We start from the raw sequence: 25,092 nt of genomic DNA on the forward strand, positions 1-25,092 counted from the left end.
CACAGATGAGAGAAAGAGTTGGGGCCCAGAGTCCCTGCAAATGATGGGGTCTTTGATTTTCCTACTGTTGGCCTCTATCTTGCTCTGTGATATTGGCAACCAAATAATTGTTTCTTTAGAGGATAGCAACAGGACTTCCAACATGACTCATTCCCAAGTTCCATAAATCTTTATATTAAAAAGTAATAAGTTAGGGAGAATCTGCTTTAAATTTGCTGAATGGAAATTATTGATGAATAAATTTTCATTGCAAAATAACTTCTAATAGATGGACAATATAGAGCAGAAATAGTGCATTTATAGATTATATTAAATATTAATTAGAAAACTAATTTACATTTCTGTCTTGTTTAGTAGTGTTATGAGTTCTTCCATAGTGGTCCTGTTCTCATATATCTTTTCCACTTTGGGGGAAAATTATAATTTCTTGCTGAGATGTCAACTTCAAAATTTCTGAAACATGTTTGCAATATTTCTTACTGTCCTGGACTTGCAAATATTCCTCTGAAGTTACTTTCATCTGCACTTTTTAAGAAATCCCAAATCAAAGACTGTCAATGTTCTATTCAGTAATAAAATTATACTTATCTATAAAAGATGGGTTGTTAATGTGAAATTCTCTTCATTTGCCTAACTAGATCTGAAGCTTAGAATCTGTTTAGACTTCTGAATCTGAGAACTCTCATTCTGACAAGCAGTTGCCTTCTCACTTCATTCTGCTTCTAAGGCTTTGCCTCTTTCCTACCATTCTTGTCACTGAACATATTTCATCATGTTTACAGCTCTGTGTGTTTTTTTCCAAAGGTAAACACAGCACTCTGTTACTTATCAATCATGCTAAGTTTTATACTCTGCCTGCCCTGGTTTTTGTCTTTATTTTGTAGACTTAAGACTTCCTGACTGGATTATATTATGCTATGGTCAGTTCCCAGAGATCCTTTGATTTATATAGTGCAGAAGGAAAGATCGCTATTTTACTTTTCTCACTGAGTAGTAAAATATAATATATAGAACAGAAACTCTGCTTTTCAAACAGTAAGCATTCGCTACTTATTATTTTTCTGAACTCAGGAACAATATAGAAAAGCATAATATTTGAAGTAAATTGTTCATTACAGTACTGGTCACTACAATATTTATAGTTAGCAGGCTTATTGCATTACATACCAGAATGCATTTAATGTTAAGTTTAAAATCAATATACCTAATATATCATAAGTGAAAATACTGAAGACAGAAAAGCAATCTAAATACTTTGTTAGAAAGTATTCCCTAGAAAAGATGGAAAGTATTGCTTAAGTAGAGCATATAACATGAGAAAGCTTTAATAAATAAAAGAGACTATTTGTATTAAAAAGGATGAGGAATATTCCACCCTTATTTAGGATGGAAAGTATCTTTACATTTTAGTCTAAAACTGACATGTTCAGGTAATGAATTCAGCGTCATTTCTCCCCCTTGTTCCCCCCTCCCATCCTTTTTAGCATTTTCCACATTTTTACTCTGTAATGTACAAGCCCTCACTGGTTAATTATGTATATATTTAGGTACTGCATGTGTTGGGCTTATTATTGTCATCTAATTAGATGTAACTTGAACTGCTTGCTTCGAGAAAAACCATTAAAAATTCTTTCCTAATGACCTAGAGATGACAAAATGTCTGTAAAGTGTGAAGAAGCAGACAAGCACAGGAACATCGCTTTTAAAGAGTGTTAATCCAGATGCTGCAATCATCTAATTAAACAATATTTTGCTGTCATTAACATTTTCACCAAGGAATTGCAGTTATAATTTCTTTGTCAGCTGTCTCTGTATCACTTTCCTTCAAAACTAAAGTGCCATATAAAAACATCAAATTGGATGGTTTAATTAAAAAGTTACTTTAATGAAGAAACATTGAAGATATTTCTGAAATTTCATTTTTTCTGTGCCTTAGGTTTTATTGTTCAAGTAGTTTAGTGTTATAGGCTTGCAGTATTTAATATTCAGGGTTTAATCTTAATCTGTATAAACCTAGCTGGGAGAAATTCTGATCCTTCAGGATGAGTAAATCATATGCCAATAAAAGCATGTCTTTATGTAGTTCATTCTGTAGCTAAAAAAGTAGCAGAAATCTTTGTGTGTCAGTTATCAGGGACAGTGTAACAAATAAAATAGGCCTCAGCCTTTTTGGCCTCCTGACTACCATTGTGCTGCTAACTATAACTGGAAATGTAAGATGTCTCCTGGGGAAAAGCAAGTATCTGTTATACGTGGAGGTGTAAATATCCAAGCAGGCACACAGAGGAATGTGAGAAGTAACCTGTGCAGATCACACTGAGCCTTCCAGTGGCAGACACCATTGGAAGTTAAATCAGCATGCATTGGGTCAAGCATTCTAAAATAGCTATAATCATTTGCTTAGAACATGAATTAAAGTTATGAGATGTTGCTTACGTTAGAAAAAGTTTATGTATGGTGGTGCCTTTTTAACAAACCTGGGCACATTTTGTTATAGATAAAATGTGTGATCTATCTGTTTTGGAAAAGGCAATATTTTCTACTAATCAAAGGATGCAGCAATATGTGCTACTATGGCAGAGATTCAGTCATATTTTACAACAATATTTTATACTGGTTATATTATCGTACTGTATTTATTAGTAAATGTTTGTCTATTGATAAGTATATAACATAAGTTAGATTTTTTTTCTTTGTATTTTTTATTTGTATGGAGTTGTCTCTTTTCTAATTTTTTAATGTTCTTTTTTAAGTTTAAATATTGTTTTGTTAACTGCGTGTATATATATATATATATATATATATTTTTTTTTTTTTTTTAAAGCCAGACACTTCATATATGGTAGTCCGCCCAATGCAAAAAGCATAGGTGGGGGAGAGTACAGTTAACGAACCTGACAGGCTGCAGTTAATTCATTCTGAAGCAAGGCATATGCCTAGAATTTACATTTCAGCCCTTTGTGTATGATCAAGTATAATAGATTCGATGCATATTAAAGGAAAATAAAATCATAGGTAGGTGCCACCATGATGTATATGTATTAATTGCTTATTCTGTTGTACACATACAGACTCTTTCATTATCAGTTAACCTTGCATACCTAGATAATCCCAGTATGCTCCTTACATAATAGAAGTTTGGGGTTGAATCTGCCACTTCCTATCTTTTTGGCCATAGGAGAAGAGTTTGAATACAAACAGACATCATGTTGTTGGCAGTTTGCTCAAACTTATAGTTTGATATAGTTGTTTAGTTCCATCAGATGAAATGCAGTATGTGTCATAGTGATATAAGGAGCATTATATCTTGATTGGTGTTTTGGTAAAGCTATTAGTTTAAACAAACATTCCATAATTTTTGTAATATTTTATCAGGACGTACCTATAATGATCTCAATCAGTATCCTGTGTTTCCATGGGTATTAACAAATTATGAATCAGAGGAGTTGGATCTAACCTTGCCAGGAAACTTCAGAGATCTTTCAAAGGTATGTTTCAGTTGTTTATTTATTGAAAATAATTAAGCTTATTTCTGTTCTGTGAAAGAAAACATGCATTCTGGCTGTTGCAAAAGTAATTTTAATTATTGTAGCATAAGGCAGGATCTCTATTATTAGTGATCTTTTTGAAAGTACTACTATACTGCATAAGAATATTGCCACCATGTGTATATAGTGTAATGCTACAAATTCTAGCAAAGATCCTCAGTATAAAGCAAGTTTTCAGAGAGACTTTCTGAGTTTTTCAGAATTACCACTTTTTGTTCACTACTATAGATTTAGTTCTGTTTAATTTGCAGGGTAAAAAGGAAATCAGATTTTATATTCATTTCTTCTTATAAATTGTAATGTTGTTGTTAGCAACAACAACAACAATAATTGTGTGCCACCAACACCAGTCTGGCTCAGTGAGGCTCATAACACAACATACAACATCACGCATTACAATACAATATATAATAGTTCCATGGTACAAAATTCATTATGTACCAAAATAGCAACAATTAAATTACAAGAGCAATAATACTAAATAATAATGTAACAACATATTTAAAAGAGCAGAGCATATCTAATAATTACTTTTAAACTTGAATCTCAAACAGGTTTGCTTGGACAGCAAATATTTAGTTGCAATAAAACTTGTAATTAAGTTAATGTAATCTATTGTTCACATAAGTATCATGCTCCAGTGTGGCCAAAAATATTCCATTCATTTCTTTGAAGAGAAATGAGAGATTTCTGAATGCTTAAGGCCATACTGAGTTAGACTGAACACTGAGATACTCAGCGCATATGCTATATTGAGGTCGAAAACTGTGACTGTATGTCATACAAAAATAAAGTATTTTCTCATTACACATTCATCTCACATGTTTTCAGATTTTGAAACATTGATGTCTTCAAATCATATGGTTAAAAACTGGCATATGCCAAGAATCCACTTTATTTGTTGCAGTTTATTTAGTATACCACCCAACTCTTAGAAGAAAACATGAGAACTATAAAACTTTATTGCTACATTGTTTTACTTTCTATTTTGCTTTATTAAGGAAAGATACAAGGCTGTCTTACATGTAGATCATCAGTCTTGTCTATTCTGACTGGCAGCTGCTTAACTAGAGGCACTATGGATTTTACCACAGATGCATCTACACATAAAGCAACTACAAAATCCTCCATAAAAATACAGGCTTAGCTTCTTTGGTATAGAGAGCCACAAGTTCTTCTACCTTTAGCTACCAAAACAGAGGGCCCAATACTTTCTCCTACCTGGTTCTCTCCATGGAGCTCCACTATCTTCCTTTGCATTATTAGCACCACAATCTGATAAGCAAGATTTCTGACATCTTTGTATTGAATATGACTTGAAGTATTAATAACTTCCTATGTACAAAAGAAAAAAGAAAAACTACTGCCCAAAGAGGACCTACCAATTAACTATATGAATTATATTTAATTTAAACTATTGCTCAGAAATACTGTTTGTATTCATGGAAGGGATTTTTGGATTAGATAATGTCACTTTATATTAACAGTTGAGCTGGTCTTATACATTTATAAATGTGTAATTCACTTGTCAGCCACCTGTTTGATCCTTAAATGAAAGATAATTAAATATCTGAGAAGAATTATGCAATAGCGGTGTATAGGGAACTGTTTATAGCAGAACCTTCTGTACCTCAAGACACGTTGTCATTATCTACATCTCAAGCTTTTCCTTCCATTGGAAGAGGGTACTTAACTTCTGTCTGATCGTAATATTGTCAACCCATTTACCATTCTTTTCTAATATATTGAATTAATTCTGTGGCCATATTAGAATTGTATAATACCTTTCAAACTTTTGCCATATAAAATAAATCAGTTCGACTGAGTAAAGCCCTAATTTCAATTCAATTTACTTGAAAACACAAATCATACACTATATAACAATTTTTACATCTATCAGTGTAGCACATCAGGTTTGTTTTGTTATATTTTAGAATATAGGAAAAACTTCTCAGAAAATTTTAAACATCTACTCTTTGATATATTCAATTACTTTTATAAGCTGAAAAAGACACTATATTAAATGATGTATTTTAAAAGTATCCTTTTTCATACTTTTTAATCTATTGCAATGTTATCGACACAAACCACAACACATTTAAATTAAGCAAAGTAATGTATGCATTTGTACATATCTAGCACTAGTTTCATTGTTGCAAAATCTTATCTCTGTTACTACGTATTAAGCCTTACTGACTTCAGCTGACATATTTCCAGGGAAGTAGGAATAAGACTATAGCTTTATTAGAAATAATATAGTGCAAAAAATTATGAAGGATCCACTCCAATATTTCTCATTAAAATGTCTTTTAACTAAATCTTCAGGGATAGGAGGGTGGGTGGATATATGGATGGATGGATGGATGGATGGATGGATGGATGGATGGATGGATGGATAGATATTGTACTGTACACGTACATACAATATTATTAAAAACCAATAGTAATAGAATGTGTAACCAAAGCTAAGAGATCAGTTTCTTCTAGAACCAGTAGTACATTGACTAAATGGTGCTTTTGCTTGTGCTGCTAATATTCTGCATTATCCTAAGTCCAGAAAGCCCACTTTTCTATTCCACGCTCTGTTGAATCCTCTTACTTTCAAAATTAATTTGCAGGGTAACAAAATGTATGGTTATTCAAAAAGTACAAGTACAAGCTGAGGTATCCCTGAGTACATGGAATTGGACACAATTCTTCTTCATGTCTCTAGAAAGTATTTGTATATATATAATCAATTAATAGTTAATTAATTGTCCTTTTTGCTTGTCTGTTTCAATGAACAACTAGAATCATAAATCAAGATTTTACAAAATGATTTAATTATATCTAAGTGTTTTAGGAGTTTTCTGTAAATGAATTATTTATTGTTGAAACTCAGTAAGTAACTTTAAAAGCAGCAAATATTTAATAATTAAATTGTCAATTGAAAATGTGGTCAGAAAATATAGTTTGGTCTGTGATTCAAATAGGTTGCACACATTCGTCTTTGCCCATACATAAATATTCTATTTCTGCTCTTTTGCCCTTAAATAAGGCATTTCCTTTCCCTTTTTCTAGGAAATGGCCTACAAAGGTACTTTTAAAGTACATAATTAGTTCTGTAATTATTCAAAATAGCCCCAGGAACAGTTCTTGGAAGTCTGGTCTTAGAAATCAGGATAATTTTGTGTGTCATTGTAAAGATACAGCTTTATATTACCAGTGTTAAAGCTTGGTTTCTGCTTTTGTTCGTTGCCCAGTTGAACAGGAAATGTTATGAGTGGGCAACTCTTGCAGTGTTTTTTTTTTAAAATGTAGCATTTGTCTTCATATTTCATTATATATTTTAATTGGAAGTTTGAAAAACAAGGTAAAGTATTTGTCAAGGTGTTTTATCAGTTAGACATTTGAAACTTCAAGTTATATTCAAGACATACAAAAGGTCAGAGGTTACATTTATTGTTTGACAAGTTGAAAAGCTAATGAAAGAGACTGTCATAGATCCATAGATTATCTTGGCATGAACAAGCCATCAGGAGATCTGCTTATTTTCAACTTGATTGGATCTTCCTGTAAGAATACCACTAAACATTCATATAAGAAATATTTTTGCAATTTTTATTTCATGCTGGATTTCCTCTAAGAAAAATAGTTTAATATGGTTTTCCTATATAAAATTGTGTAATACTTATTACTAAGGTGTTATGAGTATATGACTTTGGCATCCTATAAGGTCTCTGCTCATTAAATTATAAATAGGCTTTTCCCTCATTACTTCCAATCATGCAACCTACATAGGATATAGCTCTATCACTGACAAATTCTTCTAGTATTAACCAATGTGAAACACATCACACATGCCCATCTGCCAAAAGGATTTTTTAATTATTATTAACCACAAAGTTCTTTACTGGCAGGTGATAAGCATAATCAATTATTTACATTATTGCTTCAATTTACAGAAAAGGAAGTAATAATGCCTTGAGGTTTATAAATGAATTAATGAATACATGGAAGTGTGATTCTTTTTCAAGCATGAAATTCTTCATATAACCAAGTATTTTGGTTAAGCAATTATCTGACTAAAGCAATGCTAAAGTCTTTCCATTTCCATTATATGTAACTTTTTATTTAATTGGGAGCTAAACAAAACTAATTTATTTCCCATGCAAAATTCAATTCCTTTTTTTCTTAATCAGTTTATGTTAACTTGCTAGCTATAAAGTTATTGGAATTCTCCTGCTACCATATCTGTTTGTAATTGTGCTGAAAGAAACAGTAATCAGTTAGATGCTAGGAACATTTAAGTCATTAAACAAATATTTGGCAAACCTGTATGAGAGAACTATACATTTATCAAAGAAAGTGTATGTTTAAATATCAGATTCTTGGATCAAACAATATATGAAAAGAATTATTTGGATGCCTTGCTTTTATCTATAAAAATGGTACTTTAGTACAATATGGATTAGATGGGCTATAGCTGGATCCTGCTATAAATCTGTGAACTTGTAAATATTCCAATAGAAGAGAATATATGTAGCTCAGGATTGAACTGTGGAGTCCTTGGTGCTCTTTGAGCTTGGTTGTTTGCTTGCAGACGTTTCATTACCTGCCTAGGTAACATCATCAGTGTTGCAAACCCCACACTTATTAGCGCTAGTGATGTTACCTAGGCGGGTAATGAAACGCCTGCAAACAAAAACTAAGCTCAGAGAGCACCAAGAACTCCACTTGTAAATATGTTAATAAAGCAAATCTCCAAGATGATCTTTATTTCAGAGAACATTAGCAAGTGAAATGTCAACTAATAAATAATATTTTTCTTCAGATGTCATATCAACTGTTTTTCTTCCAGAAAAAAAGTTAACCATCATTTCAACAATAATATTTAATAACAACATTTTGCGTTCATATAAACTGACTCTATATTACATAGAACCTCAAATTTTGGGGAAGAAATAAGTATCTTAATATGGTAATAGTATATTTTAGAAAGCTTTTTCCAAAACTAAATAAATAGTTAATAAGTTCCATGTGGGTTCTACATTATCCAGCTGTGGCACTCTTGGAGTTCTTCAGGGCAATGCTATTCTACAATAAACTCACAAGCACAACATAAAGACAATAGCAGCCTCCCATTTATGTTCCTCAACAACTAATATTGGGAGGCATACTGAGTATTAGGGAGCAGACGTCACATTACTACAGATAATCTCAAAGATATCTTCAGATTAGAAGACAAAACAAAAAACTCATGAGATCTGCAAAAAGACTACCGTATGTTCACAGGCATCTGAGGAGAGACAAGGCAGGCAAATACTAATCTGAATTTCATAACATCTTTATTCCAATGATGCAGTTTACTTGCATCAGATATTATGGTTTCATCACACAATCAATTTGCATGATGCTTGTGTCATCATTTTGACATTGTGGGTTGTTAAGATGCCACTAGTTCTTATGGATATGAGCTGGCATTTATGGATTTGATCAGCTTGGCCAATGATTCTACTCAGAATAAACATTACGTTATGTCCTACTACTGCTTATTTCTGGGAATCCTGTGTCAGCAGAATTAATTTCTAATTCTCATATAGAACTGGAGCTAGCATCAGTTTCTGATTCTGTAAACTGTAGCATATTATAAACATACAAAATGTTTGGTTAAAATAAATACATATACCTAGCCTTTTATGTGCGTACATTCAGCTTCTTCTGCAATTGTTTCTTTTGAATGCACAAAAGTTCTTGTAATGACAATATTTTGTGGCACTTTAAAATTACACCAAGCATCCATGCTGTTTTAGAACAGGTTACCTGTGAAGGGAACCACACATTTCCCTTATTGATTGACTGTGTAGAGTTATAGTTTAAAAGAACTGGGTGGTTGTGTTTTCAAAAAAGTAATATTCAGGAGCAGAATTCAAATGTAAAATTATTTGAATTTGAAAGCTTGCTGAAATCAGAAGCTCATGCTCTTTGGTTTAAATGAAAATAGGTGAACATGTTATGGATGAACTATCAAAATCATACTAGGATATGTCCTGTTGGCATCAGATATTGAACAGAAGCCTTTAAATCAGTTATTCATACATCTCCCTTACAGTATTCCTCCACATGCCTAATGAGAAATAATTTCCATTGAGTGCAGTGAGGTTTACTCCTATGTAATTTGCTATAGGCTTGCAGTCTCAATCTTCTGTTATAAATCTCAGTAATTTATGGAGAAACTACCATTTATTTGAATGGCTTTGTTTTGGAACAATTATGTTGTGCTTTTCAGGCAAAACAATTCCCAGAACAGTTTTCAAATAATATATAAAATAGTCATGCCAAGAAAATGCATCACAATAAAAGCAGCAATTAAAATCAGCAGGCAAAACCATAAGTACTTATTTCTATTTTAGAAGTCATGAAAGAGAAAGAGAAATACATTATTCTTTTAATGAAGGATTATGTGCCATTAACAACTGAAGTAAAACTCCCAATTTCAGTCCCTGCTGTGATTACTACACAACATTCCTTTCCTTTCAAGTCTGATCACAAACATACTTAAAATAAAACGATTTTTTCAATGCCTATTATTGTAACCTCAACAGCTATTCTGGCAGTTGTATCAAATGTTGCATCAATCTTTGCAGTATGAAAATTACCAAATCCTCTCACATCAGTTCAAGGCTATGCTGTATCTTGTTGAATAATCAAGAAGGCAAAGCAGAAGGCAAAAGAAATAATTATTTAACTGTTAAGTAATACTAAAGGTATAATTTATATTTGAAGGACTGCTTTTGTTGTACAGAATGGTGAACCAGAAAAGGTTAAAAAGGGTTGAGTAGCCTGTGAAACCTGAATAAAATGAAAAATCTAAATATTTATTTTATTGTTCTTCCAGTAGTTGGAAGATGCCTGGAAAAGATTAAGAAATGGGTCATGCTTTCCTTTCAAGAATGTTTAGTGAGGTCTTGCAGTGCAATCTGCATCAGATAAGCTTGATCCTAAGGGATTACTAAAATATTTTGCACACATGAGAAAGCTATTAGCATACCCTTGACACAGCAAAGTATTAAACAATCAGGATGTTTAAGGAAACCAAAATTCTGGTTTAACATTAACTGTAATTATATGCAAGATAGAACCTGTGAAAAACATTTGTTTTGTTAGTTTGTTTATTTGTTTTAAATCTGAAATAATTTAAGTATAGCTTGCTTCATATTTACCAAACATTTATTGACAACCTAGAACTAATTCTGTAAGAATCTGCAATGTATAGTCAATATATTCCATGCTTTATTTTGATTATGTTTATAACTTAAGTTGGTAGTATACTGTGTTTACTTCAAAGTTATAGTAGATATGTTTATAATTTCTGGACTTACTCTTTCTAAATATATAGTACTGTGCAAAAGTTTTCGGCAGGTGTGAAAAAATGCTGTAAAGTAAGAATGCTTTCAAAAATATATATTGTAATTGTTTATGTTTATCAGTTTACAAAATGCAAAGTGAGCAAACAAGAAAAACCCAAATCAAATCAATATTTGGTGTGACCACCCTTTGCCTTTAAAACAGCATCAATTCTTCTAGGTACACTTGCACACAGTTTTTGAAGGAACTCGGCAGGTAGGTTCCAAACATCTTGGAGAACTAACCACAGATCTCCTGTGGATGTAGGCTGCCTCAGAACCTTCTGTCTCTTCATGTAATCCCAGACAGACTCAATGATGTTGAGATCAGGGCTCTGTGGGGGCCAAACCATCACTTCCAGGACTCCTTGTTCTTCTTTACGCTGAAAATAGTTCTTAATGACATTGGCTGTATGTTTGGGGTCGTTGTCCTGTTGCAGAATAAAGTTGGGGCCAATCACATGCCTCCCTGATGGTATGGCATGATGGATAAGTATCTGCCTGTATTTCTTAGCACTGAGGACAACATTGATCCTGACCAAATCTCCAACTCCATTTGCAGAAATGCAGCCCCAAACTTGCAAGGAACCTCCACCATGCTTCACTGTTGCCTGCAGACACTCATTATTGTACTGCTCTCCAGCAAACAAACTGCCTCCTGCTATAGCCCAATGTTTCAGATTTGGACTCATCAGTCCAGAGCACCTGCTGCCATTTTTCTGCACCCCCGTTCCTATGTTTTCATGTGTAGTTGAGTCGCTTAGCCTTGTTTCCACATCGGAGGTATAACTTTTTGGCCGTAATTCTTCCATGAAGACTACTTCTGGCCAGACTTCTCTGGACAGTAGATGGGTGTACCTGGGTCCCACTGGTTTCTGCCATTTCTGTGCTGATGGCACTGCTGGACATCTTCCAATGTCAAAGGGAAGTAAGCATGAAGTGTCTTCCATCTGCTGCATTAAGTTTCCTTGGCCAACCACTGCATCTGCAGTCCTCAGTGTTGCCCATTTCTTTGCACTTCTTCAAAAGAGTTTGAACAGCACATCTTAAAACCCCAGTCTGCTTTGAAATTTTTGCCTGGGAGAGACCTTGCTGGTACAGTATAACTATCTTGTGTCTTGTTGCTGTGCTCAGTCTTGCCATGGTGTATAACCTGTGACATGAAGCTGTCTTCCACAACCTCACCTTCATAGCAGAATTTGGCTGTTCCTCACCCAGTTTTAAGCCTCCTACACAGCTGTTTCTGTTTCAGTTAATGACTGTGTTTCAACCTACATATGAAATTGATGATCATTAGCACCTGCTTGGTATAATTGGTTCATCATACACCTGACTCTAATCCTACAGGATCCCTGACTTTGTGCAAGTGTAAGAATTGATGCTGGTTTGAAGCCAAAGGATAGTCAAATATTGATTTGATTCAGATTTTTCTTCTGTTTGCTCACTTTGCATTTTGTAAATTGATAAACATAAACAATTGCAATATAGATTTTTAAAAGCATTCTTACTTTACAGCATTTTTTCACACCTGCCTAAAACTTTTGCACAGTACTATATATTTAAAATGAATGTAATAAATGATATGTTAGATTATAGAATAAAGCAAGGATTGTATGCAAGTTTGGATGATTGTTTTAACATTTAATTTTGGGTTAACTAATAAATATATATCTGAAATTTATTGTAGCTTAAGTTCTTTAAAATGTTCAGAATATTTTGCTTTTTTATTGATTTTACCAATGGCAATGAACTGAACTGAGCTGAGCTACCTGCTGTACAGTGTGAGCTGAGATTTCAAATGTTCCTGGGTATGATCTCACTTCTGTGTCATTTACAGGAGAAACAGTACAAAAAATGTGTGAGCTATGGGGCACTGTCAGTCATTTTTCCTTGTGATGTCCCTTTAAAGGGAATAGAAATGGCATCATTTTTGAACTGAAAACTTACACTGTGGAGTAGATTGCCTTTGGCTGGCTTAATGATTTAAGAAAAAGAAGAGAAAATCAGGTCAGCCACTGATCTGCCCATCTGGTTTCCTCATCTCATAATATGAAATCCACCATTCAGAAGGAAACGGCACTGGAGACCCCATTGATTATGAATTTAATATGATTTAAGAGTAATAAGGATGTGGATGATTGGACTGAATGGGGTAAATTGATTTTGAAGCAGGATTTGTATTATCTAGGTTAAAGTAAATGGATAAAAGAACTGGTCTGGATGGGTTCAGTGAGGTGGAAATTAAAGAACAATGTTGTTGACTGATTTGGTTCAATAGTTATTTATCTTCTGGTAAATTTAAAGTCTTTTGAAATGTGCACATATATACATAAATTTATATATGGAAATTCTATCAAAATTTGTGTTCTCTATTTCCATGATATATGAAAAAAGTTGAACTGGTCATTCTAGGTATGATAGTTAAAATAAAATAAATAAATAAATTGAGGAGAATTATCAATTTCCACTGGAAACCAAATGTTTCTTTTCAGGTAAAATTGTGGATAAATTACGAGAGAAGCAAAAGAGTTTGATAAGGTTACTAGATTTTCCTAGAATATGATAAGACAAAGTGACAGATTTTCCTGAGTTTTCTTTAGTGTGGTACTACAAGCTTTCATAGTGTATCATTGTTCACCATTCATAGCACATTAAGGGGACCAATTAGTGGAACAAACTTAAAATAATTCTTTTTCAGTGTACTAAATAGGCCAAAAAGGGGGGGAGGGTCTGTTCTGTTTTCTCTTTCTAAAGAACATATCGTTATATGACAACTGGTTGTATTTATGAAAGGTTCTTATTTTTTCAAACTGTATACATATTCAAGGTTTTCACCAAATACCACAAGCCCTTGGGTATCTTTTTCATCATGAAATAAGTACTCTTAAATTACAAGGTACGCTTCTTAAACTGTAGTCACATTTCATTAATGGAGTCATTACCATGAATGACACAGAACAATGTTAGCTGTAGTTTGAAAGCATTTGAAATGTAGGTTTAGATGTGTATTTCAAAAATAATATTGCAGAATTAACTGAAAAACCGGTAAGGGAATTGGTTTGGATTTATTTTATCAAGAGCTCAATAATTTACATCACTACCCTCAGTCAGCCTTAGCCTCAACCTATGCTCCGAATAAATCCACTTCCTTGATGTCACAGTAAAACTATACAATGGACACATAACAGCATGTTATACAGAAAATCTATAGATCACTATGCATATCTGCATGCTTCCATCTTCTACTCAGAACACACCACTAAATCTGTTATCTATATTCAGGCTCCATACTACAACTGAATGTGTTCTGACCTACTTGACAGAGATGTTTATCATCCATGGAATAGAACCGCACATTCAGGAGACTGAATTACTCATTCAATAAGATCAGTAGGCAAATCAATAGAGCCAGGTTGATTTTCAGGGAGGACCAATTAAAAAAACAGACCACAAAAAGCAGAAACCACAAAAGCAGAAAAAACACCACTGGTTGTCACAACTCAAACCACTCAAACACATTAATATACTACAACCCATACTGGACAGTGACACTGCACTTTATTAGGTACTGGGTGATAAGTCCTTACTTGTATACAGACCCAACACGAAGAAGACTCTCACATGCAACAAGCAACAACAGAACAGTGATGCTAACATAGAATCATACCCTTTAACAAATTCAGATGTTTACTTTGTCCTACACTTACACCAATAGCACCACCAATAGCAACAGGCCCAGCAACTTCACACACAAGATTGGAGGTCCCTTTACATGCTCTTCCCCTAATGTGATATATACTATGATCGGCCTGCAGAGTCCCCCAGGATTCTATGTAGGACAAGCAATGGACAGATGTAGGGCAAAAGAATTAATGGATGCAATATTGACATCAGGACACAAAATGAGGACCAACAGAACATTTTAACTTCCCCAGATACTCCATTACAGATCTCAGAGTAACTGTTTTGGAACAAGGAAACATTAAATTTCAGGCTATCTTAGAAGGTATCAGCAAACACAATGGGTTTTAACACATTACAAGTGTTAATTGAAAATATACTTGTGTGCCTCACCTGTATCCTGTATCTGCAAAATTACCATCTTCCTATTGCTTCTCTCCCTGTCTTATCCCAATTTAAATCCTACATGAATTTAGCCACTCATGAAGTGAGCTGGAGTTCACAAAAACTTGTCTTTAATAAAATATGTTAGTTTGAAAAGATACTACCAGACTCCTGATTTTTGCTTTGAAATGATCATGTTTGTAGCTGTATATCATGCAGAAGAAATAATGTGTTTAGTAATTCAAGCTTCTCACATGAAATTCCCACTCTATCTCAAGCAGTCCGACCATATTACAGTAAAAGGGAATGAGTTATCAGTGTTGGGCTGCTGAATGTCATATACTGTGAATATTAAAGAATGTAGAAGAAAAATGGGATGCAGATTTATAAAGCTTACTTATTTATTCTCTTTACAGCCCATTGGTGCTTTAAATCCAAAGAGAGCAGTCTTTTATGCAGAACGCTATGAGACGTGGGAAAATGATCAAACTCCACCTTATCATTATAACACTCATTATTCCACATCTACTTGTACATTATCCTGGCTTGTTCGCATTGTAAGTATTTTTGCCATCTTTACCTTTAGTATCTTGATACTATTACTGATAAAGCTGTCTTCTGTCTTTTATATTAAAAAATAATGTTGTTTAATAATAGAACTGAAATTTCAGGGAAACAGGATAAGTCAGCCTTAAGGACAGAAGCATCCTAATGTTCCAGTGCAACTATTATCTCATTACAATTATCTACAGAGAGAGAAGGCTAATGGTAGGAGTTAGTGTAGTGAGGCAGTATCATTACTTACATTACAAGGAATTACAGTATTTGGGATAACAGTTACATTACTGGTAAAAGTGAAGACATTTTTGACCTGAGAAGTACATGCAAGTGTCCTTTGCATGTGAACTGACAATTTCAGGGAAGCATACTCTAGGGGAGATGGGTGGCATATAAATTTAAGTAATTAATTAATTAATTAATCATTGCAACGGATCCAAGGTTACCCTTTGTCATTGTACAGTTCAACTGCTTGGGACTCAAAATATCTTCAATAATCTAGTTAATGATCTTACTTTTTTTGGAAAAATTTTCAGAATGAACCAGTATGGAAACTGATTTTACTAGAATATTCATTACAGGAGTAAAAATAATATATTTACGTATTATCATCATGCCTTTCAATAAGTTGCATGAAAAGCAACCAGTTCAAAAATAATGGAAACATCAGGATGTCAATCAGCAAATGCCAGTCTTTGCACAATAAATGTATACAAATATCATAATAAACCAACCAATTTACAATAATCAAAAGCAATTCCTTGCTCTTTCAAAATTATCAGTAAGTGAATTCAGTTAAAGAAAAGAATCCATAAACAATAACATGTAAAAGTCATTATGTTTCCTACTTGGCTAAGGATGAGATTTTGCTGTAATGCCCAGACTGTTGTCAATTTCTTCCACTGCATCCTAGAGTAAAATAAATATCTTTTTGAACAGTTCTTAAATATATTAACATTGATTGTTGTTCTAAGATTTATTTGGTGAGTACTTTCTCTAGAATCAGGTCCATGTCCTGGAAAGTGGGGCACCAAGGGACCTCCAAAAGTTCTGCAAGGTGGCAAGAGTCACTGGAGGAGCACACAAGAAATAAAAGAAGAAAGATAAAATGGAGCATTGCCCAATTTCAGGGCCCAAAGACCAAAATCATAAGTTTATATTAGGTCATTACTCTTAGAGGGAACAATGAAGGGTCTTACAGTGCAGGGACTGAAAACCCAGATTAAGGAGGAAAGAGGGAACACCTGCCAGTAGATGCTTGCAGTCTGGCATGAAACTATCAGATCCTGCACCAGAAGTATCATTGCATCCATTTTCAGGAAGCAGTGGACTAGCAAATATTCATTACATAGGCATTACAGGCTTTATCCATTCTACAACAAAAAAAGTTTGTGTGTACCACTATCACCAAGACCAGAGACTGAGGCCATTCAACAACCCTAGATACAAGGACTCAGAAAGGAGGAGGAGGGAAGGACAGCTGAGCTTGTGACAGTGTGAATTAGAAAGTTGTAATGGATTTCCAAACACATCATCATGCTAAGCATAGGTCTGATAAACTGAATGTTATATCCATAAATATAATACTGAAAACCCAAGATAGAAATCAACTGACTATATATATATAATTTTTTGGGTGTGTACATCAGTGAATATAAAAAGCAGAACAAAATAAAAATTTAGACTGAAAAAAATTAGGATTATTGAAGAATTTGGTCCACATTTGTATGTGAGCAAATCTACTTTGCACATCCTTGACAAATACATGGATTGAAATACCATTATCATTTGAACTACGCTGTTCTTCAAATTGTATGATTTCAGCTTGGATTCTAATCTCTTTCTTGATAACTTAAAACCACTTAAATATATATTTCACATTAAGGGAAATAAAAATAGATATTTTTAGGTTAAAATATTTTGGAATTTAATGCAGGATAATGGATGTATTTTGTTAAATCCATTATCATGCATTAAATTCCACAATATTTTAATCTAAAAATTATTATGATAAAATTAAAGAAAACAAGGGGAATAATTTTTGAAGATAAGAGGAGATGATGATGGCGATGATTATGATTTCATATTTATATTCAACTCTTCGATGTACAATGCTTTTTAATAATGTGTAAGCTATGTGATAATTGTAGATGAGTCTGTATAGTGCTGTTAAGGATTAAAAATCCAAAAGATAGACACATTACTTTGGTATAATAGCCCCCCCTGTGGAGTTCAACTATGGGAGGTTTAATCCTTCAATCTGAATCTTCTTACTTTCTGTGTTTGTCTGACTCTTAAATAATTTTGTCATGGATATTATAATTAAGTTTTAACATAATTTGCTATAATTACCTTTCCTACTTTTTTAATCATCTTCACTTCATATTTAGAATCTCTGCTTCTACTAATAAGCAGCTTCAAAAACCATCTTATTTAAAACTCAAAATAAAGATACACAGTGGTGTGCTGTGCTTTTAAAATTCCAACTTCAGGGTTTTTAAAAAAAAAACCAAGTATTTTATTCATACTAATAGAATTACATTTGACACTATCAAATTGTTTACTGAAAGATTACCACTGATTTTATATACAAAATTCTTTAATTAAAAGGCAATATAATAGAACTGTGTAAAATCATTCAGAGGTGTTTTGCTTTGGTGTCAGTCCAGTGAAAATGTCAGCTACACAAGGACACACACGTTCAGCAACATGAGGAGGCCCTTGAAATGTATTTGCTGAGCTTCTGAGAGGTTGTGGCACTTTGAGCCACACTTCAGGGGACGTGGAATGGAATATTCTGGAGAAGGAGTGGCCTAAATAGGAACTCACCTGCTGAGAAATATTTTGTTGCAGCTCCCCACGTTATTTATTATTTACTCATTACAGTATATCCACTCCTCTATCCATTTATAGAAAATGCTGCATTTTGTTTTAGTATATGCAAATTCATATACATAATATTATCTATACCTACCTACCATATAGATGAAAACAAAATAGATGACATGGACTTGGCTTATATCGATACTGTCTGAAATAAAACAATAATTTGGAGTAACTACTTATCCCTCTTGGTAACATGAAAGGAAACCAGTGAAGCTAACTGAATATGTTGCTAATTGTATTTTGGTGAGACCTGACCTCTGAGCAAGGTCTGGAGTCTTTTAGAGCTTGGAAGGTCCATATTCGAGAATTATTCTGCTAATAAGGCACCAGAGATAGTATCTTGGAGTACCTTTTGCAAGCTCAGGAGACAATCAGCAAAGGTTTTTGCTTGTTCGTTTCTACCATCAATCTCATTAATCATGTGCTCCTTTAAATGATGTGAAAGGCACAGACCTTTCTCTGTTTTGCTTGGTCAAGCAAAAGAAAAATATGATTCAAGTTCTCCCTTTCCAACTAAAATATATTCCAATCCTTCAGACTTACATATGGCTTTAGTAACGTACTTAATGCCTTGATTACAGTACCAACACATAGTATTTTCCTAACAGATTGTTATCCTCCTCTGCCACTTACATAAGAATACAGATACAAATGCCATCCTGATGAAAAAAGCAGAATGGGAAGGGTAAACTAGGGCTGCCATAGTTGGAATGTAAAAATCTTGACAACCAAAGAAGTTGGTTAGCAGGAAAGAAGTTCTTCCCAAAGCCTGTTGTTTGCTGTCACCTATTAGTCACCTCTGCTTCTGCAGCCTAGATATGGAAGCCCTAGCTAAATATAGGTAGTCCCCCGGTAAAGAACACCCAGCTTACAGACAACCCATAGTTAGGAACAGAGCCTATTGTAGCAAAATTTGAGTTAAATACACAATGATTCAAGTTAAATGGTTTGAGTTAATTACACCATACTATTTATACAGTATTATACCATAATACTATTCCAGCTTATGTACAAATTCGACTTAAGGACAGATCTTGGGAACGGAACTTGGTCTTAAACTGGGGACTACCTGTACCTTTCCTTTCTTGTTCTTCTCCTCTGTCTAGTGCAAGTTATTCAATCTCAACAGGCAATATTTGCCAGAAACAGATAAGTAGGGCATGACAAGAAAAAGGAGTTTGCTTGCAGGCCTCTCCCTTCCTTTGTCATCCTGCCGTGCAGTTGTACAGGCAAGATAACGTGGGAGGGGAGGCTTCTCATGCTTTGGTATAATGGATCATGGCTTTGGCCTTAATATTAAAAAGAAAGATGTGTGCTGTTTATAAGCTAAATAAATTTCTGAATAATTGTTGTTCTTTACATTGCGTAAGTAACATTTTCACAGCCTTAAACAGTATTTGCAATTGGTTGGCAGGTTATTTACAACCCACAGATGAAAAAAGTGTGACGATAAATTATTTTATTTAACAAACTGGAGTCTTCTGCTAGATACACTGCGTTCAGACATTATGTCCTCTGTAACTGTATTTTTTGAATGGCATTGTTTCACATCCATAAAGCTTTCTTTCCAGACTATACATTTTTTTCCCATTGTTGCTGCCAGACACTGGATTTTAGGAGACATTTTATATATACGTACTTACTTTTTTAGTGACCATAGCTGTTATTAACAGAATTTTAAAATTCCCACAGCATGTAATCTAATGATGCAAACAGTTATAATTATCCAATCCCCCTAACCCTGCTTTTAATACTAGGCATGTTCTGTAATACATCATTAATATAGTATTCACATAACTAAACATACAACTAAATGTATTTCTAATGTATTTTAAACCTATTCCATGCTATTTTAATATTTTATGTTTTTTAATGCTGCTAAGGGTGTTCAAGAATCAGACCTTCCTGACTCCATCAAAGCTCTTCAAACATTCCTACTTCAAGGACCTAAGAAAAAGTACAGAACAGACTTAAGCAAGTCTTTAGAAATGAGTCATTAGTTCTTCTCCTAGGCAGAGTGATTGGAAACTCCTCACTCTGGCATTTTCTATGTAAGGAAAAGTGAAAACAAGTGCAGGTTGTTTTGTCTTTCTGTAATCTTTTGAAGCACCAAGGCTCTCATACAGATTCAGGAAGGTCTGCATTTAATTCTGTTCATGTCCCACTTTGCCTCAAACTGAGAGCCACTTTATCAAGCAACCAAACTCAGTTTTTTAGATTTAGCCAAATCAGTTGACCTTCTATGTGCATTTATCTGGGACTAAGTCCTAATGAATTCGGGAAGTTTTTTCTTTTGAAAAGACAATTAGGCTTGCACTGCAAGTGGTTTTATACTAAGGATATTATTCTATACATTTTAAAGGACTGTGGCACAAATTACGGAAACATTTTGGACTTAAATTTAAGTGTGAATTCCATTAAAGTACCTTGGCCAGATGGATTTGCAAACAAATCCAGCATAGTCTGCTAGGACATTGCTACAATTCAGAATAGTATTGAGACATCTGGACCCTTTAAAGTAGTGGTGAACAATATTTTCATAGCCAGGAACCGCACTTAGTAGACAGGAAGAATGAGGGCTGATGTGATGATGTGAAATGGGAAGAGCCAGTGACATTAAATGTGTGGGTTTATATTACAAATGGGTTGCCAGCATTTTCTTTTTAATTGTAGTTTGGGGGATATACAGTAAAAGTGATTTTTTTGTTTTCTTATTTCAATACATTCAGTTTTTCTAGACTCACACAACAGCTTTATTGTGCTTCTCACTGAAAAACAGTGAGAAATCACAGTGACAATTTGGAACTGCAGACTGCACTGCTGATAGTGGGTGACCAGCTCTGGTAGCAATGAAGTTATCTACCTTGCTTTAAAGCCTGGAAAATTAGAACCACGGCTACATTGGTTTGTAATAATATCAGCTGATAGTTCAAATATGAGTTCTGATCCTTTGCTGAAGAATTTATTCTTTGATTCTACACCATGATAAGAGTATATCCTAGTCCTCCTCGGCATCTTTTTTTGCCTTGTGACTACCACAAGAGTTTCTCACCAACAACTTTTGCAGTTAACTGGCTAAAGATTAAGTGTCATTGACTCCTGGTGACTTCATGGACATGTGCCGCATATGAAAAGTAAGATTATTTACTTTCACCAGAAGCATTTTGAAATGATTACTAACAGAACAGATTTTTCCTTTCTTATTAAAAGTCTGAAACCAAAGTACTGAGCTTACATTTGAAACTGCATTTCATGACAGATTTAGTTTCAGCAGAATTCTCCAAAATTAAAGACTTTCATATCTCTTTCAGTGGGAGACAACCTCATTCTTAAACCGCTTTCACTGAAATCATAGAAATTATTCATTTTTGCTGCTTAATTTCATTGTTTAAAACTTGAAATATTGGACATACATAACACATTTCAGCAAAAACGATGGGTATTCTCCAAAGGTCTTATAAAAACTATAAAAATATTGTTAGGTCACTTAGAATACTTATGTGTGTGAAATAGATTAAATAGAGGAAATCATTTGAAAACAGTATTGTACAAGCAGCATGTCATTTTATAGGAATCTTTCCATACTCTGATTCAGATATTGTTTTTTATTGTACTTTATTACTCACATCAAAAAATGAAATATGCAATGATTTGATATAAAGTGCTTATTAATTTTTTATTAATTCTTTAATTAATTTTAAAATTTAATCATATTGCTTATTATATCACTTGGCTTCTTACAGTATATTTCCTCTTTGCCTTCTTTTTTTTAATGGTAGGAGCCTTTTACAACATTCTTTCTCAATGCAAATGATGGCAAATTTGATCATCCGGATCGAACTTTTTCTTCAGTGGCAAGATCATGGAGAAATAGCCAAAGAGACACTTCGGATGTCAAAGTAGGAATAATATTTTGTATATGCAAGTAACTGGGGAGCTGTCCACATGATTACATGCTATAAATGCAGAATGGGGGGAAGGGGAGGGTTGTGTTTCACATACCCAGAAAAGAAAGTTGCATTGGTATCATCATTTTTAAAAGCCTATTTTACATACAGTGATAAATACAGGCTTTTCCAATATTTAAGCTATTAAAAGGTCTTTTGTTCCTGCCAAAATAAATAAATAATCCTATCCCAATTTAAATCAAATAATCACAGAATGGAGAAAAGCCCAATAAATTGTTCTTTCCTGCTGTTAACTCAATATTTGGCCCATTCCATAAACACAGCAAGATTGGATTTGACCTTAAAGTGTTATATTGTTATAGCTTTTCTAGCATGGGTTTTCCATCGCCTGGGGCAATTAATAAAGCATTAATGACAAGATACATTTAAAATGTATGCTTTCTGTAAGCCTTAGCTTTTTCTTCATTGTGCCTCAGGATATTATGCAACAGTACACATTAGATTAAACCTATATCTACATAATACATAGAAACAACCAGAGAACAGGATGATTTTTGAAGTATTACCCTGCACTCATTCTTGTATAAAAGGTTTTTATAAGTTTTATTGAACTGTGAAACCCGTATTCTTGCTTTATATTAAAAAATAAGATCCTCTCCTGATTTTCAGTTAGTTGGCAGCCTAGAAATCCTATAAAAATACATACATACTTACATACACAGCATTTTTAAGAATTAATAAATAAATATCTTTATTCATTCAATTTTATCATTACATGCTTGCTTGAAATCAGAAGATATATCTGAAATTGTTTACAATTATTGTAAACCCTTTCTAGGCTTTTTTAAAAAATGTATATTGCTAGAATTGTTTTTACAGGCTCTTATAACCTAGAAGTCCATTCATACTAATGCTACTAGGAGTTACATTATTTATGTATTGAATTTCTGCTCTGACTTAGGAGAAAGGAATAATTGGTTGAACAAAAGAAAGATAAACTCATAAAACTGTTACCAGGTTCTTTCATGATTTGGATTCCATTGGAAATCTATGCCACCTGATATATAATCAGCATAACATGAAAGTGATGGTTTTTGGCCTGCAATCATCAATACCAATATGTGCATTAATGCACTTACATTTTCAAATGAAAAATAAACAGCATAAAGCAGAAGAATAATATAGCCCCCCAGTTTAGTAGAAAGAACTTTGCACGTGGAGGGGAGAATCTATGCATATTTCTGAAAACTGAAATCCCTGTTCTGTTCATATCTTGCGAAATGTGTTGGTTGGCCATGAAACGTTGATTTAATATTGCAATCTTTTAGAAAGACCAAGTGCAAGATTTTCTTATCAGGAGCCTTTGTTTGGCCATCTATTTTTGCCACTAAGATTCACTCTGCATATATAAAGTAGATATTAAGATGAAGCATCTATCTGGTTTATGAAGGCTGTTTTCCCAGGCAAAAGCTGCATGTAACAGTTTATTTTGTAATGGCTTATTAGAAATACTATAAGCCTAGTTCTCTCTATATAAATCTTTAATACATTTGCAAACTTAGCTTAACAAGGCCAGAATAAATAAAGTACTATTAAATTACTGTTATTCCTTTTGCTTTCTCCCCTGCTCCCTATATATATGTATATACTGGCTTCTGTTAACTGCCATAACCTTACGATCAACATCATTTTATTTGTATATGCTGAAGATAAAAAACTCTAATGAATGTTAATCATAAACTATGACTGATTTTTCTGCCTTAGTATTAATCAGATGCCTTCATGAAGTACTCACTCACTAAAATATAATTATAAACCTAATTGGGTAGTTTTATACTGATTGGAGGTACAACCATCCATTTGGGCAATACTCCCACCTCATTTTATTTAAGATATAGGTTTCTGTGTATGAAAAGTAAACCACTCAAACATCCAGTCCAACCATGATTTGCTGTTTTAAGAACAAGCAGACATGGGCCTCAGTTTCACATATCCCCTCTTCTCCTCTAATGCAATGAGAAAAGATAAGGAGGTTTTTGTTATGGATTTCCAGCAAGGCTGGCCATATGTCCTATATAAAAGGACAGTCTGCTACTTAAATAGCCATTGAAGTTTGTGTTGAAATAGTACTCTGTTTGAATTCTGCTTTAAAAAGAAATATAAAAAAGAAAGATTTGGGGACATTAAGGTTGCCTATCATGAATGAAAACCTGAGCAGATGACTAAACATTATCTGGTCAAGTCTTTCACTATTATATTAAATGAAACATTTTATAAATTTAAATTATGATTTTAATTTTGCACCTAGGCAGGCATAAAAATTCACATGTAAATCTGAACTCTCTTGGTTTGTGTATTTCCTTGTTGATAGTTATAGAAGCCACCTTAAACAGTTTTGAATTTTGTGTCTGAAGCCATGTTTTTTCTTAAACCAGGATTGTTTGATATCCTGATATAAACTGAATGACTTGAGTTTTGCCATTTGCAAAACAGCAAATTACAATTTGTTGCAGATTGCAATTGTAATGTATTAATTTGATTCCCTTAAATTTCAAGACTAAGGTTTAGTCATATTGTCTAAAAAAAGTTACATATAAATTTGGAAAATATGTTTATTTTTCAAAAGCAGAAAATCACTTAGGAGCAAAAGACATATACTGCCATAATTGATAAATTAGCATAATGAGTACCCTGCATGAAAAAAAGTATTTTAAAAAAAATTACTTGTAGAGGTCCTGCATA

At 33.5% G+C, this 25,092-nt stretch overlaps 1 protein-coding gene across 3 annotated transcripts in view; it reads left to right on the forward strand.

Moving 5' to 3' along the window:
• Window positions 1-25,092, forward strand: part of NBEA (neurobeachin) — a 441,196-nt gene that overhangs the window by 354,951 nt on the left and 61,153 nt on the right. For all 3 annotated transcript variants that reach the window (XM_088140729.1, XM_088140730.1, XM_088140731.1), the window contains 3 exons: window positions 3,376-3,488; window positions 15,415-15,555; window positions 22,222-22,341. In XM_088140729.1, the coding sequence (XP_087996855.1) occupies window positions 3,376-3,488; window positions 15,415-15,555; window positions 22,222-22,341 (374 nt within the window). The remainder of the gene's footprint in view (window positions 1-3,375; window positions 3,489-15,414; window positions 15,556-22,221; window positions 22,342-25,092) is intronic.

Source organism: Python bivittatus, unplaced genomic scaffold, assembly GCF_059951505.1.
Source record: "Python bivittatus isolate LINGU-HERP-01145 unplaced genomic scaffold, Pbiv_v1 ctg000340_np1212, whole genome shotgun sequence".
Classification (NCBI taxonomy): Eukaryota; Metazoa; Chordata; class Lepidosauria; order Squamata; family Pythonidae; genus Python; species Python bivittatus.